General features: G+C 46.1%; 1 protein-coding gene across 1 annotated transcript in view; it reads right to left on the bottom strand.

Annotated features, from left to right (window-relative positions):
- The window catches only part of NRK (Nik related kinase), a 511,622-nt gene that overhangs the window by 97,871 nt on the left and 396,202 nt on the right, over positions 1–17,549 (bottom strand). The window contains exons 23-25 of the mRNA XM_063937359.1: positions 14,810–14,980; positions 9,528–9,645; positions 8,912–9,070 (exon numbers count right to left, since the gene is read on the bottom strand). Coding sequence (XP_063793429.1) covers positions 8,912–9,070; positions 9,528–9,645; positions 14,810–14,980 — 448 coding nt within the window. The remainder of the gene's footprint in view (positions 1–8,911; positions 9,071–9,527; positions 9,646–14,809; positions 14,981–17,549) is intronic.

Here is a 17,549-nt window from a genome sequence, read left to right as displayed (position 1 = left end):
TAAAATAAGATTTTAAGCCTACCGGTAAATCTTTTTCTCCTAGTCCGTAGAGGATGCTGGGGACTCCGTAAGGACCATGGGGTATAGACGGGCTCCGCAGGAGATATGGGCACTCCAAAGAACTTTTAGTATGGGTGTGCACTGGCTCCTCCCTATATGCCCCTCCTCCAGACCTCAGTTAGAGAAACTGTGCCCAGAGGAGATGGACAATATGAGGAAAGGATTTTGTAAATCTAAGGGCAAGATTCATACCAGCCCACACCAATCATACCATATAACTTAGAATATACGCAACCAGTTAACAGTATGAACGAAAAAAACAGTATCAGTCAAAGACCGATTCCAACTGTAACATAACCCTTATGTAAGCAACAACTATGGCCCTCATTCCGAGTTGTTCGCTCGCTAGCTGCTTTTAGCAGCATTGCACACGCTAAGCCGCCGCCCTCTGGGAGTGTATCTTAGCATAGCAGAATTGGGAACGAAAGATTAGCAGAATTGCGAATTGAAATTTCTTAGCAGTTTCTGAGTAGCTCGAGACTTACTCCTACATTGCGATCAGTTCAGTCAGTTTCGTTCCTGGTTTGACGTCACAAACACACCCAGCGTTCGCCCAGACACTCCCCCGTTTCTTCAGACACTCCCGCGTTTTTCCCAGAAATGCCAGCGTTTTTCCGCACACTCCCAGAAAACGGCCAGTTTCCACCCAGAAACACCTATTTCCTGTCAATCACACTACGATCACCAGAACAATGAAAAATCCTTGTTATGCCGTGAGTAAAATACCTAACTTTTGTGTAAAATAACTGTGGAGGTCATTCCGAGTTGTTCGCTCTGTAAAAATCTTCGCATCGCAACGATTTTCCGCTCAATGCGCATGCGCAATGTCCGCACTGCGACTGCGCCAAGTAAATTTGCTATGCACTTAGGAATTTAACTCACGGCATTTTCATCGTTCTGGCGATCGTAATGTGATTGACAGGAAATGGGTGTTACTGGGCGGAAACAGGCCGTTTTATGGGCGTGTGGGAAAAAACGCTACCGTTTCCGGAAAAAACGCAGGAGTGGCCGGAGGAACGGAGGAGTGTCTGGGCGAACGCTGGGTGTGTTTGTGACGTCAAACCAGTAACGACAAGCACTGAACTGATCGCAGATGCCGAGTAAGTCTGGAGCTACTCAGAAACTGCTACGAGGTGTGTAATCGCAATATTGCGAATACATCGTTCGCATTTTTAAGATGCTAAGATTCACTCCCAGTAGGCGGCGGCTTAGCATGAGCAAATCTGCTAAAATCCGCTTGCGAGCTAACAACTCGGAATGACCTCCTAAGTGCATGCACTCTGCGAACCTTGCGCATGCGCAGTAAGTGACTAATCGCAGTATAGCTGAAATTGTCAATGAGCGAACAACTCGGAATGACCCCCTATATACAAGTCTTGCAGATTTAGTCCGCACTGGGACGGGCGCCCAGCATCCTCTACGGACTAGGAGAAAAAGATTTACCGGTAGGTTTAAAATCTTATTTTCTCTTACGTCCTAGAAGATGCTGGGGACTCCGTAAGGACCATGGGGTTTATACCAAAGCTCCAAACCGGGCGGGAGAGTGCGGATGACTCTGCAGCACCGATTGAGCAAACCCGAGGTCCTCATCAGCCAGGGTATCAAACTTGTAGAATTTAGCAAAAGTGTTTGAACCCGACCAAGTAGCTGCTCGGCACAACTGTAATACCGAGACGCCTCGGGCAGCCGCCCAAGAAGAGCCCACCTTCCTAGTGGAATGGGCCTTTACCAAATTCGGTACCGGCAATGCAGCCGTAGAATGAGCCTGCTGAATCGTGTTACAGATCCAGCGAGCAATAGTCTGTTTAGAAGCAGGCGCGCCAATCTTGTTGGCTGCAGACAGGACAAACAGAGCCTCTGTTTTCCTAACCCTAGCCGTCCTGGCTACGTACATTTTTAAGGCCCTGACCACATCCAGGGACTTGGAGTCCTCCAAGTCACCCGTTGCCACAGGCACCACAATAGGTTGGTTCATATGAAAAGAAGAGACCACCTTAGGCAGAAATTGAGGACGAGTCCCCAACTCTGCTCTATCCACATGAAAAATCAAGTAGGGGCTCTTGTGAGACAAGGTCGCCAACTCTGACACCCGCCGTGCAGATGCCAAGGCTAATAACATAACCACCTTCCAGGTGAGAAATTTTAATTCCACCGTTTGAAGAGGTTCAAACCAGTGTGATTAAAGGAACTGTAACACCACGTTAAGGTCCCATGGTGCCACTGGTGGCTCAAAAGAAGGCTGAATGAGCAGCACTCCCTTTACGAAAGTTTGGACTTCTGGGAGAGAAGCCAATTCCTTTTGAAAAAATATAGATAGGGCCGAAATCTGTACCTTAATGGAGCCTAATTTTAGGCCCATATCCACTCCCATCTGTAGGAAGTGGAGAAAACGGCCCAGATGGAAATCTTCCGTAGGAGCATTCTTGGTTTCACACCAAGATACATACTTCCTCCAGATACGGTGATAATGCTTCGCTGTTACTTCCTTCCTAGCCTTTATCAGAGTAGGGATAACTTCCTCCGGAATACCTCTCTCTGCTAGGATTCGGTGTTCAACCGCCATGCCGTCAAACGCAACCGCGGTAAGTCTTGGAACATGCAAGGCCCCTGCTCTAACAGGTCTTCCCTGAGAGGAAGAGGCCACGGATCTTCTGTGAGCATTTCCTGAAGATCCGAATACCAGGCCCTTCGTGGCCAATCTAGAACCACGAGTATTGTTTGTACTCTGTTTCGTCTTATGATTCTCAACACTTTTGAGATGAGAGGTAGAGGAGGGAACACATAAACCGACTGAAACACCCATGGTGTCACTAGGGCGTCTACCGCTACTGCCTGAGGGTCCCTTGACCTGGCACAATACCTCCGAAGCTTTTTGTTGAGGCGTGACGCCATCATATCTATTTGAGGAAGTCCCCAAAGACTTGCTATCTCTGCAAAGACCTCTTGATAAAGTCCCCAATCTCCTGGATGGAGATCGTGTCTGCTGAGGAAGTCTGCTTCCCAGTTGTCCACTCCCGGTATGAAGACTGCTGACAGAACACTTACGTGATTTTCTGCCCAGCGCAGAATTCTGGTGGCTTCCGCCATTGCCACTCTGCTCCTTGTCCCGCCTTGGCGGTTTACATGAGCCACTGCTGTGACGTTGTCTGATTGAATCAGAACCGGTAGGTCGCGAAGAAGATACTCCGCTTGTCGTAGGCCATTGTATATGGCCCTCAATTCCAGTACGTTGATGTGTAGACAAGCCTTCTGGCTTGACCATATCCCCTGAAAATTTCTTCCTTTTGTGACTGCTCCCCATCCTCGGAGGCTCGCGTCCGTGGTCACCAGAACCCAGTCTTGAATGCCGAACCTGCGACCCTCTAGAAGGTGAGCACTCTGCAGCCACCACAGGAGAGACACACTGGCCCTGGGGGACAGGCTTATCTTTTGATGAAGGTGTAGATGGGACCCCGACCATTTGTCGAGAAGGTCCCACTGAAACGTCCTTGCATGGAACCTGCCGAAGGGGATGGCCTCGTAGGCTGCCACCATTTTTCCCAGAACTCGAGTGCATTGATGAACAGACACTCTTTTTGGTTTTAGCAGGTCCCTGACCATGTTCTGGATGTCCTGGGCTTTTTCTATTGGTAGAAAAACCCTCTTCTGTTCCGTGTCCAGAATCATGCCTAGGAATGATAGTCGAGTCGTTGGAAGCAACTGAGACTTTGGCAGATTGAGAATCCAACCGTGTTGATGTAACACTCTCAGGGAGAGTGACACGCTTTTCAGCAATTGATCCCTTGATCTCGCCTTTATCAGGAGATCGTCCAAGTACGGGATAATTGTGACACCCTGCTTGCGCAGGAGCACCATCATTTCCGCCATTACCTTGGTGAAAATCCTCGGGGCCGTGGAAAGCCCAAACGGCAACGTCTGAAACTGGTAATGACAGTCCTGTACCGCGAAACGCAGGTATTCTTGATGAAGAGGAAATATGGGGACATGAAGGTAGGCATCCTTCACGTCCAGCGACACCATAAAATCCCCTGCTTCCAGACTGGATATCACAGTCCGGAGTGATTCCATCTTGAATTTGAACTTTTTCAAGTATAGGTTTAGGGATTTTAGATTCAAAATTGGTCTGACCGAACCATCCGGCTTCGGGACCACAAACAGTGTTGAATAGTACCCTTTTCCCTGTTGGCCTAGGGGAACCTTGACAATCACTTGCTGTTGACACAGCTTTTGAATTGCATCTAATACCACTCCTCTCTCCGGGGAAGAGGTTGGCAAGGCCGACTTGAGAAATCGGCGAGGGGGCACCTCTTCGAACTCCAGTTTGTAACCTTGGGATACAATTTCCAACGCCCAAGGATCCACGCCTGATAGGACTCAGACCTGGCTGAAGAGTCGAAGACGTGCCCCCACCGGTGCGGAGCCCCAGCGTCATGCGGTGGATTTAGCAGAAGCCGGGGAGGACTTCTGCTCCTGGGAACTAGCCGAAGCAGGTGTTCTCTTACCTCTACCCTTACCTCTGGCGAGAAAAGAGGAGCTCAGACCTCTTCTGGACTTATGCGACCGAAAGGACTGCATCTGATATTGGGGGTAATTCCAAGTTGATCGCAGCCGGAAATTTTTTAGCAGTTGGGCAAAACCATGTGCACTGCAGGGGAGGCAAATATAACATTTGCAGAGAGAGTTAGTTTTGGGTGGGTTATTTTGTTTCTGTGCAGGGTAAATACTGGCTGCTTTATGTTTACACTGCAATTTAGATTGCAGATTGAACTCACCCCACCCAAATCTAACTCTCTCTGCACATGTTACATCTGCCTCCTCTGCAGTGCACATGGTTTTGCCCAACTGCTAACAAAATTCCTGCTGTGATCAACTTGGAATTACCCCCATTGTGGGGTTTTCTTTTGCTGTGGGGGAACAAAAGGCAAAAATTTAGATTTACCCACGGTAGCTGTGGAAACCAGGTCCGCGAGACCATCCCCAAACAAAACTTCACCCTTGTAAGGTAAAACCTCCATATGCTTTTTTGAGTCGGCATCACCCGACCATTGGTGGGTCCACAGAGCTCGTCTTGCCGAAACTGCCATGGCATTGGCTCTGGAAGCAAGCAGCCCCACGTCTCTTTGAGCGTCTCTCATATACAAGACTGCGTCTTTAATGTGACCTAAAGTCAGGACAATGGTATCCTTGTCCAGGGTATCCATGTCAGCCAACAAGATATCTGTCCATGCTGCAACAGCGCTACAGACCCATGCCGATGCTATTGCCGGTCTGAGTAAAGCCCCCGTATGTGCATAAACAGACTTTAAGGTAGTCTCCTGTCTACGATCCGCAGGATCCTTAAGGGCTGCGGTGTCTCGAGACGGTAGTGCCACCTTCTTGGACAGACGCGTTAATGCCTTGTCCACCCTGGGCGAGGTTTCCCAACGTACCCTGTCCTTTGCTGGGAAAGGATACGCCATAAGGATCCTCTTGGGAATCTGCAGTTTTTTGTCTGGAGTTTCCCAAGCTTTTTCAAATAATTTGTTCAGTTCATAAGATGGAGGAAACGTTACTTCAGTTTTCTTCCCCTTAAACATGTGTACCCTCGTGTCAGGAACAGAGGGGTCATCTGTGATATGCAAAACATCTTTTATTGCCATAATCCTATAATGAATACTTTTGGTCACCTTAGGGTGTAACCTTGCCTCATCATAGTCGACACTGGAATCAGAATCCGTGTCGGTATCAGTGTCTACTATTTGTGATAAGGGACATTTTTGAGACCCTGACGGGCCCTGTGACCCAGTCAAATCCGCGGATTGACTCCCTGCTATTTCCTTGGACTCAGCTTTGTCCATTCTCTTATGTAATAAGGTCACATTAGCATTTAAAATATTCCACATATCATACCAATCATGAGTCGGCGTTGCCGACGGAGACACCACAATCATCTGCTCCACCTCCTCCTTGGATGAGCCTTCCGCTTCAGACATGTCGACACACGCGTACCAACACCCTTACACACACACAAGGATATATCTATAAGGGGACAGTATCACACGCCAGAGGCGGCGTTCGCCGCGCTTACCCCTGCGTGCCTGCTGGTCTATGTTGCGGCCTCCGCCTTCGGTGGTCCGCGGGCTCCGGCGTCTGGCTGGCGCGGCTCCCGGTTGTTCCCCGGGGCGGGGGCGCCGCCATGAAACCCGGCATCACGTGTGCGGGGAGCAGGTGACGTCATCAGACTGTTCCGCCAATCCAGTGGAGGCGGGAGATTCAAAGTCAGACGCCGGGCAGAGCCTCGGCGCCTGAGTATCGTCTTTTCCCCTGAAGTGGATGCCAGTGCTCTTGTTCCCGGCGTGTCTCTCTGTAGTTGTACTCCAGTGTCTCCGGCATTTCCAGGTGCCAGTTGCTGTACAGTTTCCAGCATTCCCAGCGGCAGGTGTGTTCCTCTGCGGTCCAGTCACCAGCGCTTCTCGGAGTCAGCATGGGCTGCGGGCTAAACACCGCTCTCAAGTTCTACAGGTCATCAGTGTTTTTAACCACCACTCTCAAGTTCTACAAATCATCAGTGTCTTTAACCACCGCTCTCAAGTTATACAAATCATCAGTGTCTTTAACCACCGCTCTCAAGTTCTACAAATCATCAGTGTCTTTAACCACCGCTCTCAAGTTCTACAAATCATCTGTGTCTTTAACCACCGCTCTCAAGTTCTACAAATCATCAGTGTCTTTAAAACACCGCTCCCAAGTTCTACAAATCATCAGTGTCTTCAAACACCGCTCTCAAGTTCTACAAGTCATCAGCGTCTTTAAACACCGCTCTCAAGTCCTACAACTCATCAGTGTCTTTAAACACCGCTCTCAAGTTCTACAAGTCATCAGTGTCTTTAAACACAGCTCTCAAATTCTACAAATCTTCAGTGTCTTTAAACACCGTTCACAAGTTCTTCAAATCATCAGTGTCTTTAAAAACATCGCTCACAAGTTCTTCAGTCACCAGTATCTTTTACATCGCTCACAAGCTCTTTAATCACCAGTATCTTTATAAAGCATTGTTCTCAGTGTCTTTCGCCATCACTCACAAGTACTTCATTTATTAGCATCTTTAACATTGCTTACAAGTTCTTCTATAGGCCTGGACATTCTCCCATAAGTTCCCTCGCTGCTATGTGACATTGTGTTGCTCCCTTCCTGCAATAAAGTTCTTCAAATATTTTCACCAAGCCTTACTGTCAGAGTCCTGTATGAGGAAGACCTATATCAGGCCATCCCTGTTCCGACCCAGCAGTGGTTCCTCTTCCCTACCATCGGAAGAACCCCCGAGTTCACAACACCCCCAACCTAGGTCAGTGACAGACAGTTCCCCAACAAGGGCCTTTGGAGAGACAGAGAGAGAGTATGCCAGCACACACCCAGCGCCAACTGACACTGGAAACAATTCCCAGATATAGCGCTTTTATATATATGTCAATCGTGTAATACACTCACTGCGCCAAAATGTGCCCCCCCCCCCCCTCTTTTTCTGCCCTGTATCACCGTTCTGCAGGGGAGAGTCCGGGGAGCCAGCTTCTCTTCAGCACACTGTGGAGAAAATGGCGCTGGTTAGTGCTGTGCGACCAAGCTCCGCCCCCTCTAGTGGCGGGCTTCGGTCCCGCTCAAATTCACAATTAATGGCGGGGGATGAACATATCCACTGACTCCGCAGCCCATATGTGTAATAACATGCCAAAACAGAAGTATATATTGCTGCCCAGGGCGCCCCCCCTGCGCCCTGCACCCATCAGTGCCTGTCCGTGTGTGTAACGTGTGGGAGCAATGGCTTACCTCAAGGAAGATCTGAAGTCTTCTGCCGCCTTAGAAGTCTTCTTTCTTCTTATACTCACCCGGCTTCTATCTTCCGGCTCTGCGAGGAGGACGGCGGCGCGGCTCTGAGACGAACGGCAGGGGGAGACCTGCGTTCCGATCCCTCTGGAGCTAATGGTGTCCAGCCTAAGAAGCAGAGCCTATCATTTAAGTAGGTCTGCTTCTCTCCCCTCAGTCCCACGATGCAGGGAGCCTGTTTCCAGCAGTGCTCCCTGAAAATAAAAAACCTAACAAAATACTTTTATCAGAGAAACTCAGTAGAGCTCCCCTGTAGTGCACCCATTCTCCTCTGGGCACAGAATCTAACTGAGGTCTGGAGGAGGGGCATAGAGGGAGGAGCCAGCGCACACCCATACTAAAAGTTCTTTAGAGTGCCCATATCTCCTGCGGAGCCCGTCTATACCCCATGGTCCTTACGGAGTCCCCAGCATCCTCTAGGATGTAAGAGAAATTATATTGGGCATCGGCTGTGCTGCACAGCCGACACGATATGTCTGTGACATCGTTCACAACATATCATTTGCATACACCTGCCAGCCTGTTAGCAATATATCGCCCATTCACTTGAACGGCCCATATATATCGCCCAGTGTGTACCCAGCTTAGAGAGTTTTGAGGGAGCATTTAAAGGAATGAAAGTTGATGGAAAGTCTGATAGTGAGAGGGAGGGTGTTCCATAGATTAGATTATTATGTGTATGTCATCATATTCAGCTGTATTCATGTACCAGAAGGAGCACAAGTGCTAGCGGATTACACATAACACCTTTTTCTACAATCCTTTTATACAGTATTTCTAGATGTATATTTATGAATTCTAAAAATGATTGTTACTGGTTAGTTTCCACTAGCAATTATTCCGTAATTTGTAAATGTAATAAATCCGTACATAAACCGAAAAAACCCCATAAAGCTTATTATACCTGACTGCTAATACTAATGCTGAAATAGCAGTCATTTAAGAAAAAGTTTTATATTGCAAGCAATACATGCAATCTAGCAGAATTTACCCCAGAGAGCAGCACACAGGATCTCGGAATTGAATTTCTTCTTATACTTGCGAATCTCCGGGCTGTCACTCTGAGGTCGAATATTTGTCGGATTAACATTGACAACCGATCCTTTCCTTGCGTTTTCTCTGCGGAAAGGCTCCACTTTTATGCCACTAGCTAAATCAAGAGAAAGACAAGGGCATGTTACAAATGAAACCCATTTACTCGTAAAAAACTAAATTCAGTACCTTTTACTATCAAACACAGAATACTGATATATTTTCTATGATAGTGATATTAGTGACACTTGTTGTAGACTACAGCCCATAATGTGTTACATTTACAAATGTATACAAATTGAAGTATGTCATCATAGGCACTTGGCCACATTCCATTGGCTGGCTGGACCTCTCTGCACAGTGGTAGGTCACAGATGCTAATCTGCATCACTGATGTGCATTATGGACTACAGCCAAATGTCCCATAGGGTGCAGCATTGGTCCTTCCGCCAAAAATGTTTGCAAGCATATAGAGTTATAGTGAGTTTGAACAGTTTCAATACATGTACATACGGAAGGCTGCCGATAGCCTATGATTATAAGCCAAGAGCCAAATTATTCCCATTTCTACTCACGGGAAACTGTGGGACTTGTCGGAGGTGAGAACTGCAGGAGTCTTGGGTCGATGAATGCACTAAATGATGTCGTGGAAGATGAGCTATTCTTTGGTTGCGGATCTCCACCATTTGGTGTCTGGAAATGAGAGAGAAAACTCCCATCAAATAAGATCAAGAGTGTAATCTGTGGAAATGTTCAACATGTTTCTAGCTGTATAATCCTTCTAAAATATTCCAACCTTTTATCATATCACATAGCTAACTATTATCACCAATCACTGCTCAACGCCTCCATTAAACTGTGATCTGGACTTAAATATAATTATGAAGTCCCATTTTTTCTTGTCACATCTTTGGGGGGAGAGATAGAGAGAGGAAGAGAGATAGTGAGAGAGAGAGAGAGAGAGAGAGAATAGAGGTGCACTCACCAGACATGTAGGAGTGTCTTGATACTTATTGAAACATCATCGAGGCAGCACATAACAAGTTCGATATGTCACACTCTGGACTTTTAAAAGTACTTTCTTACCTATGCGATGTCTGTCCTGGCTGGCACAAAGGTCCGTGCGCGCTGTATCCAGTGCTGGTGGACCTCCCAGAGGTCCACCAGCACTGTTCCAGCATGAAGTGTCCTGCAGCGGCTGCTGCTTCTGTGCATTGCACTTCACAGCACTGTCTTTCATTGTTTCAGTGTTTATTTCTCATTGTGCTCACTTCCTGGTGTTTGGGCCTAGTCAGAGTATCCCTCCAAATTCAGACATGGTCGCTGCAATCTTGGATTCCATCAGCTGATCCTCCATTGTCCAATCCTGGAGATCCTTTCATCAGCTGACTGCAACATACAATGAATCCACACTGCAAGGTATGAAGGTAACTTCCTGAGATTATCAATTTGTCAGTACAACAGTCTCTATCCAGGAAGTAACAGCTCTGCGCTGAACGCCTTTATTCCAGTGACTTTGTATGATCCAGTCCCTCCTGATTCCATTCTGGCTACCATTGCTATTTGGACTTTGCCTTTCTTCAGTGTCTTTCTGAAATACTGCCAGTGTTAAGATTCCGGATCAAGCCCAGTGGGCACTCCAGTCCGTTCCGGTTCCATTCTGGATACTATTGTCATTTGAACTGTGTCTTACATTAATACTGTCAAGTGTCAAGATTCCGGATCAAGCACGGTCAGCACTACAGTCCAATCCAGTTTCATTTTGGATATTATTGTTATTTGAACTTTATCTTCTACAGTCCAATCCAGGATATTATTGTTATTTGAACTTTGTCTTCTTCAGTCCAATCCAGTTTTATTCCAGTCATCATTCATGTGGCTAACCTAGTATCTTCTGTCTGCATACAGTAACTGCAGTGAATCATGGATGTCGTTCTTTATTAAAAGTTTTATTCTTTATTATAATTACATCTGGGCTTGTCACTGCTAAAACATCAATGATTCTTTCAAGTCTATGCACCATACCTGGTTAAAGCCTCCTCAGTTCATTTATAATTCCTCTTCGTCAGCTCCATCCACAAACGCTTGTCCAAACCAAACCCAACCCAAGGCGTGACACGATATTTCAATCCTAGTCATGGGCTTTTGTCAAGACAAGCCTTGGCTAAGACCGAAACATCGGAGATAATATATACTTTAAAAGGTGAGTGCACCCCTAATTTCTCTGTACCTTTTGGACCTGGGAGTACCACTTGCTCCCAAGGTATTGCTTCATCCACATTGAATGTGGACCTATTTTTGCAGGTATACAGTATACATGTATATAATATATATGTACTGTATGTTTTTTTTATGTTGACATTTTTTTTTACATAACTATAATACTGAAGTCACTGGTCTATGTAAATGACACATGGAAGGGAAGGTTATTTACATACTTATTTGTATATTTAACATTTTTTTCTTGCGTTTACCTATGTGAAGACAAAGAGCTGTTTCATTACAATTAATGATGCAAGACAACATTTTCCCCCTTGCATCCTTTATTCCTCAGTCAGATTTTAAAATAAAATAAGCAACATGTATTTTTTCTCCTTTGCTAAAACTGCTTTGTATTCTCTCGTCATGTGCCATAGAGGGTCAGTCTATAGTAGGAACCAAATTCCCCAATGTGTCTTGAGATACCACAAAAAAAAAGTTAAAATTGAACTTTGCAGGAGTAAGGTATAATGAAAGGTAATGGGGGTAATTCTGAGTTGATCGCAGCAGGATTTTTGTTAGCAGTTGGGCAAAACCATGTGCACTGCAGGGGGGGGGGCAGATATAACATTTGCAGAGAGAGTTAGATTTGGGTGGGTTATTTTGTTTCTGTGCAGGGTAAATACTGGCTGCTTTATTTTACACTGCAATTTAGATTGCAGATTGAACACACTCCACCCAAATCTAACTCTCTCTGCACTTGTTATATCTGCCTCCCCTGCAGTGCACATGGTTTTGCCCAACTGCTAACAAAGATCCTGCTGCGATCAACTCAGAATTACCCCCAATAACACACAAGATGCTCACAAGCCTCAGTCATTCTTACATTCAGTGTGAAATTAAAAGGGAAGTTTCTGAAATAATACACATGCAGGATTGTATCTCAAATCCAGCATACATAAGTAACACAGCATCATAACAAACCACTAAATAAAATCTGTATTAGATGAGAAGTATTACATCACTATTACTTTATTTTTACCATGAAACTGCATCCCGAGAACAGCAAGAAGAGATATAACTAATGCCGTTATCGGTGCACCCTTCTAAATGCTGCAGTGAGTGGAATCTTGATGAGTAGTAAGGAGGAACAGTAGGCAGAGATAACTGTGAGTGGGTAGAGGGGGAGCAGGAAAGCAGGATCAGAGGTGATTGTGAGTGGGTAGAGGGGGAGCATAGATGATTGCGAGTTGGTAGAAGAGGAGCAGGAAAGCAGGATCACAGGAAAGAGGTGAGTGTAAGCAGGTAGAGGGGGAGGAGGAAAGCAGGATCACAGCGAAAAAAATAATTGTGTGTTGGTAGAAGGAAGGAGAGCAGAAAAGCAGGATCATATGGCAGAGGTGATTGTGAGTGGGTAGATGAGGAGCAGAGGTGATTGGGTGGGTAGAGGGTTAGTAGGGAAGCAAATCACAGGGCAGAGGTGATTGTAAATAGATAGAAGGGGAGCAGTACAGCAGAATCACAGGGCAAATGTGATTGTGAGTTGGTAGATGGTTAGCAGGAATGCAGGATCACAGGGAAGAGGTGATCGTGAGTGGGTAGAGGGGGAGGAGGAAAGCAGGATCACAGGGAAGAGGTGATTGTGAGTGGGTAGAGGGGGAGGAGGAAAGCAGTATCACAGGGAAGAGGTGATTGTGAGTGGGTAGAGGGGGAGGAGGAAAGCAGGATCACAGGGAAGAGGTGATTGTGAGTGGGTAGAGGGGGAGGAGGAAAGCAGTATCACAGGGAAGAGGTGATTGTGAGTGGGTAGAGGGGGAGGAGGAAAGCAGGATCACAGGGAAGAGGTGATTGTGAGTGGGTAGAGGGGGAGGAGGAAAGCAGGATCACAGGGCAGAGGTGATTGTGAGTGGGTAGAGGGGGAGGAGGAAAGCAGGATCACAGGGAAGAGGTGATTGTGAGTGGGTAGAGGGGGAGGAGGAAAGCAGGATCACAGGGAAGAGGTGATTGTGAGTGGGTAGAGGGGGAGGAGGAAAGCAGGATCACAGGGAAGAGGTGATTGTGAGTGGGTAGAGGGGGAGGAGGAAATCAGGATCACAGGGAAGAGGTGATTGTGAGTGGGTAGAGGGGGAGGAGGAAAGCAGGATCACAGGGAAGAGGTGATTGTGAGTGGGTAGAGGGGGAGGAGGAAAGCAGGATCACAGGGAAGAGGTGATTGTGAGTGGGTAGAGGGGGAGGAGGAAAGCAGGATCACAGGGAAGAGGTGATTGTGAGTGGGTAGAGGGGGAGGAGGAAAGCAGGATCACAGGGAAGAGGTGATTGTGAGTGGGTAGAGGGGGAGGAGGAAAGCAGGATCACAGGGCAGAGGTGATTGTGAGTGGGTAGAGGGGGAGGAGGAAAGCAGGATCACAGGGAAGAGGTGATTGTGAGTGGGTAGAGGGGGAGGAGGAAAGCAGGATCACAGGGAAGAGGTGATTGTGAGTGGGTAGAGGGGGAGGAGGAAAGCAGGATCACGGGGAAGAGGTGATTGTGAGCGGGTAGAAGGGGAGGAGGAAAGAAGGATCACAGGGAAGAGGTGATTGTGAGTTGGTAGATGGTTAGCAGGAATGCAGGATCACAGGGAAGAGGTGATCGTGAGTGGGTAGAGGGGGAGGAGGAAAGCAGGATCACAGGGAAGAGGTGATTTTGAGCCGGTAGAGGGGGAGGAGAAAAGAAGGATTACAGAGGGAAAAAATGATTGTGTGTGGGTAGAAGGAAGGGGAACAGGAAAGCAGGATCATATAGCAGAGGTGATTGGGAGTGGATAGAGGAGGAGCAGAGGTGATTGGGTGGGTAGAGGGTTAGCAGGAAAGCAGTTCACAGGGCAGAGGTGATTTTAAGTGGGTAGCGGCCTGGGTTAGCAGGAAAGCAGATCACAGGGCAGAGATGATTGTGAGCCGGTAGAGGGGGAGCAAAAAAGCAGGATCACAGGGAAGAGGTGATTGTGAGTGGAATGTAAAGGGAGCAGGAAAACAGAGTCACTGGGAAAAAGTAATTGTGAGCAGGTAGAAGGAAGGAAAGCAGGATGACGGGAAGAGAGATTGTGAGTGAGCAGAGGGTTAGCAGGAAAGCAGATCACGGGGCAGAGGTGATTATAAACAGGTAGAGGGGGATAAGAAAAGCTGGACCACAGAGAAAAAGTAATTGTGAGCGGACAGAAGGAAGGGGAGCACTAATGCAGAATCAGGTGATTGTGAGTGGGTAGAGGAGGAGCAGGATCAGAGAAACTCCTGCTTTCTGCCTGCAGCTGTTGTGTACTCCATTCTATTAAGAGTGCTGCAGAGATAGTCTTAAACACGTATATGCTGCAGCACTTACGCAAGAAAATACAATAGTTTGTTGGGTGTAAGATGGTGCATGACCAGAAAAAGTAGCACTCGCTTTTACACTCGTCAAAATTAATGGTAGTGAGTACGAGGTCTCGGTTCACATTGAATAGAACTGAAAGAAGCAGGTGGGAAGTAATATTTGTGTGATGTGAGTTGACAGCGATTATTCTTACAATGTAAGTCTTTTATGTAAAACAATGACAGAAAGGTGCAATAGGTGACCTACAAAGGAAAAGACAACTGAAGATTCTTTCTGGTTTGGAGTAGGATGGGACAGAAAACATTGATTTCACCTGATCATTTGAAGATTTGTTGCTAGGTTTGTGGCTCTTTTGAGGGGTTTTGTGCTGATTAACTGACGTCTCTGAAGGATGGCTCTGTTGTAAGAGATCTGGCAGCAGATAGTTTTGATTGTAGGAGCTGCAGAGTACTTGATTGCTGCTACAACTTTGCTGTTCAGCTGCCTGTTAGCACAAAACGCAGCAGATTGAAATATAAATGAACCTGGATCAGTCTGCGCTGTGAGAGATAAACCTGTCATTGCACAAGAGGAAAAGTTTGCTATGGCAAATACGAATGCCAGAGCTGAGTGCTATCCATTGTAACAAGCAGTCGCTCTTGTGTTATTTACTACCCATATACATAGATGTGATTGTGCACTTATTTATAACATAAAATGGGTGAAAAAAATCAATAGGAAGTTATCAATAAAGTGTAGAAAAAAGATGCTAGAAACTTGGTCTCTTCATCCCATTGGATTACATTGAACCAAAACATGATGAAGATGTGAGGTAAGTATTATTACTGTATGTGTACATTTTCTTTAAAATGTGACCAAAACCAATTATTGTTTAATGACACTTAAGTAATATGTAGGGAACACTCACAGGAGTGGGGGCAATCATTTCTCTAATTCACAGGAGAGAGAACAGTAGTCTTTTATTACACAGTGGGGGTAATTCCAAGTTGATCGCAGCAGGACATTTTCTAGCAGTTGGGCAAAACCATGTGCACTGCAGGGGAGGCAGATATAACATGTGCAGAGAGAGTTAGATTTGGGTGTGGTGAGTTCAATCTGCAATCTAAATTGCATTGTAAAAATAAAGCAGCCAGTATTTACCCTACACAGAAACAAATAACCCACCCAAATCTAACTCTCTCTGCACATGTTATATCTGCCTTCCCTGCAGTGCACATGGTTTTGCCCAACTGCTAAAAGATTTCCTGCTGCGATCAACTTGGAATTACCCCCAGTAGCGGGGGTACTATTCATTTATTTGACAGGTGCAAGAACACAATTCTTTTACATCGCAGAAATGGGTGCACTATTTAGTTAGTTCATGGGAGCAGGGGCACTAATACTGGGATACATATATTAGTTTGTTAATATTCCTCTGGTCACCACCAGCTGAGGGTGCCAGGAGGGGCCCAGTACTATTCAGTATTGGGTCCATAAGACCTAGGTGCTTCAGTCCAATCATTTGATGGTTTCAACTTTCAATTAACCAAGCGGTTTGAAAACCAGTGCTTTTTATGTGCAGTTTGGCATGAAGTAATTTTCACATTTTCAAGATTGCACAAAAAAATGTGCACTTTAGTACATCCCCCCTCTTCCCTTTACTCAGAGCCGGATTAAGCCATGGAGGTGCCCGGGGCACTTAAGACAGGGGGCCCTGGTGGAAGGTGTTTATTAGATTGTGCATACCTCCCAACATGTCCCATTTCAGGAGGGACAAAATGCTCTCTACTTGGACTTCCCACATAATATATAATTAGCATCACCTGTGTTGAACTATTTAATTGATAAGAAAGGTATTTCAACACAGGTGATTGCAATCATAAATTAAGAAGGAAGTCCAGGTAGAGAGCATTTGTCCCTCCTGGAATGGTTCATGGTGGGAGGTATGGATTGTGTATATTAAATTTAAACCAATGGTGTATACTAGTTTTAAACTAATAGTTTAATAATGGCTGGGTACTGTTTATAGCTCTACCTAATTGATATACAACTATTTTATAAACTTTTCTTGTAGTATAACAAAGACAACTTAACTTTAAAATACACATAGAAAAATAAAATAATTTATCTAGTCACATGCAAGAATAGCAGCAGCCTCTGTACTAATTACACACTGGGACAGGACTCAGGAGGACTCTCTGTGTGTGTCTCTATCTCTAGACCCAAATGGTTTAGTTGCATAAAAGTTTACACAAGACTCAGACACCCAGGCGGGGAAGAGGAGAAGCTGGGATACCTGTGTCACTTACAGCTCTCTCCACCCTCCTATCTCTCCTCTGGTCGGAAAGCTTTGTCGGTAGCTCATGAAACATGATACTCCTGTGTCTCTGCCTCCACTGCATACTGTCTTGCTTGCCTTCTGGCAGCTGGTTCAACTGCTGCTTAAGAGGGAAAGCTAGTGATGTCAGTGTGCTTTGCCCTGCATCCCCCCCTTAATCTGCCTATGCCTTTACTGTCTTTATAGGAACAGACAAAGCTGTGTATTAATGTTTCCCTGGGATATGACCCAGCAGTGCTCTTTCCAGCTACAGTAAGTGGTGTCACAGGGAATGTACATACACTGCTTTGCCTGGTGGCATGTGGATACAAGCCGAAAGACAGAAAAGAATGCCAAAAAATTGAATCAAGTCATCTCTGTTGGCAGAGTGTACTGGGCTATCTGGTGCAGTGATGTCAGTCCACACACCTTTACTTCTTACAGTACTTCTACTTTTACTTTGCTTCCGAAGACACGAAGATGGCTGATACTTGGCTTTTTCCTGGACCATGCCTCCAGTGGCGTTTTACCTTTGACGGCCACTGTAGGTGCACAATTCTTTAGGTATACTGCAGTAGATAATGCTTCTGCCCAAAACTTATTTTCCAGGCCAGCATCACTTAGCATAGTCCGTGCTCTGTCAACAATTGTGCGTTTTGCCCGCTCAATCACGCCATTCTGTTCCAGTGTGTAGGCAATTGTTAGCTGATGCTTTATGCCATATTTCCTAAGGAATGCGGCTAAGACTTTGTTATCA

Source organism: Pseudophryne corroboree, chromosome 8 (genome assembly GCF_028390025.1).
Source record: "Pseudophryne corroboree isolate aPseCor3 chromosome 8, aPseCor3.hap2, whole genome shotgun sequence".
Lineage (NCBI taxonomy): Eukaryota > Metazoa > Chordata > Amphibia > Anura > Myobatrachidae > Pseudophryne > Pseudophryne corroboree.
Note: the sequence above shows the minus strand (reverse complement) of the source record. Positions and strands in the feature narration are given on the sequence as shown.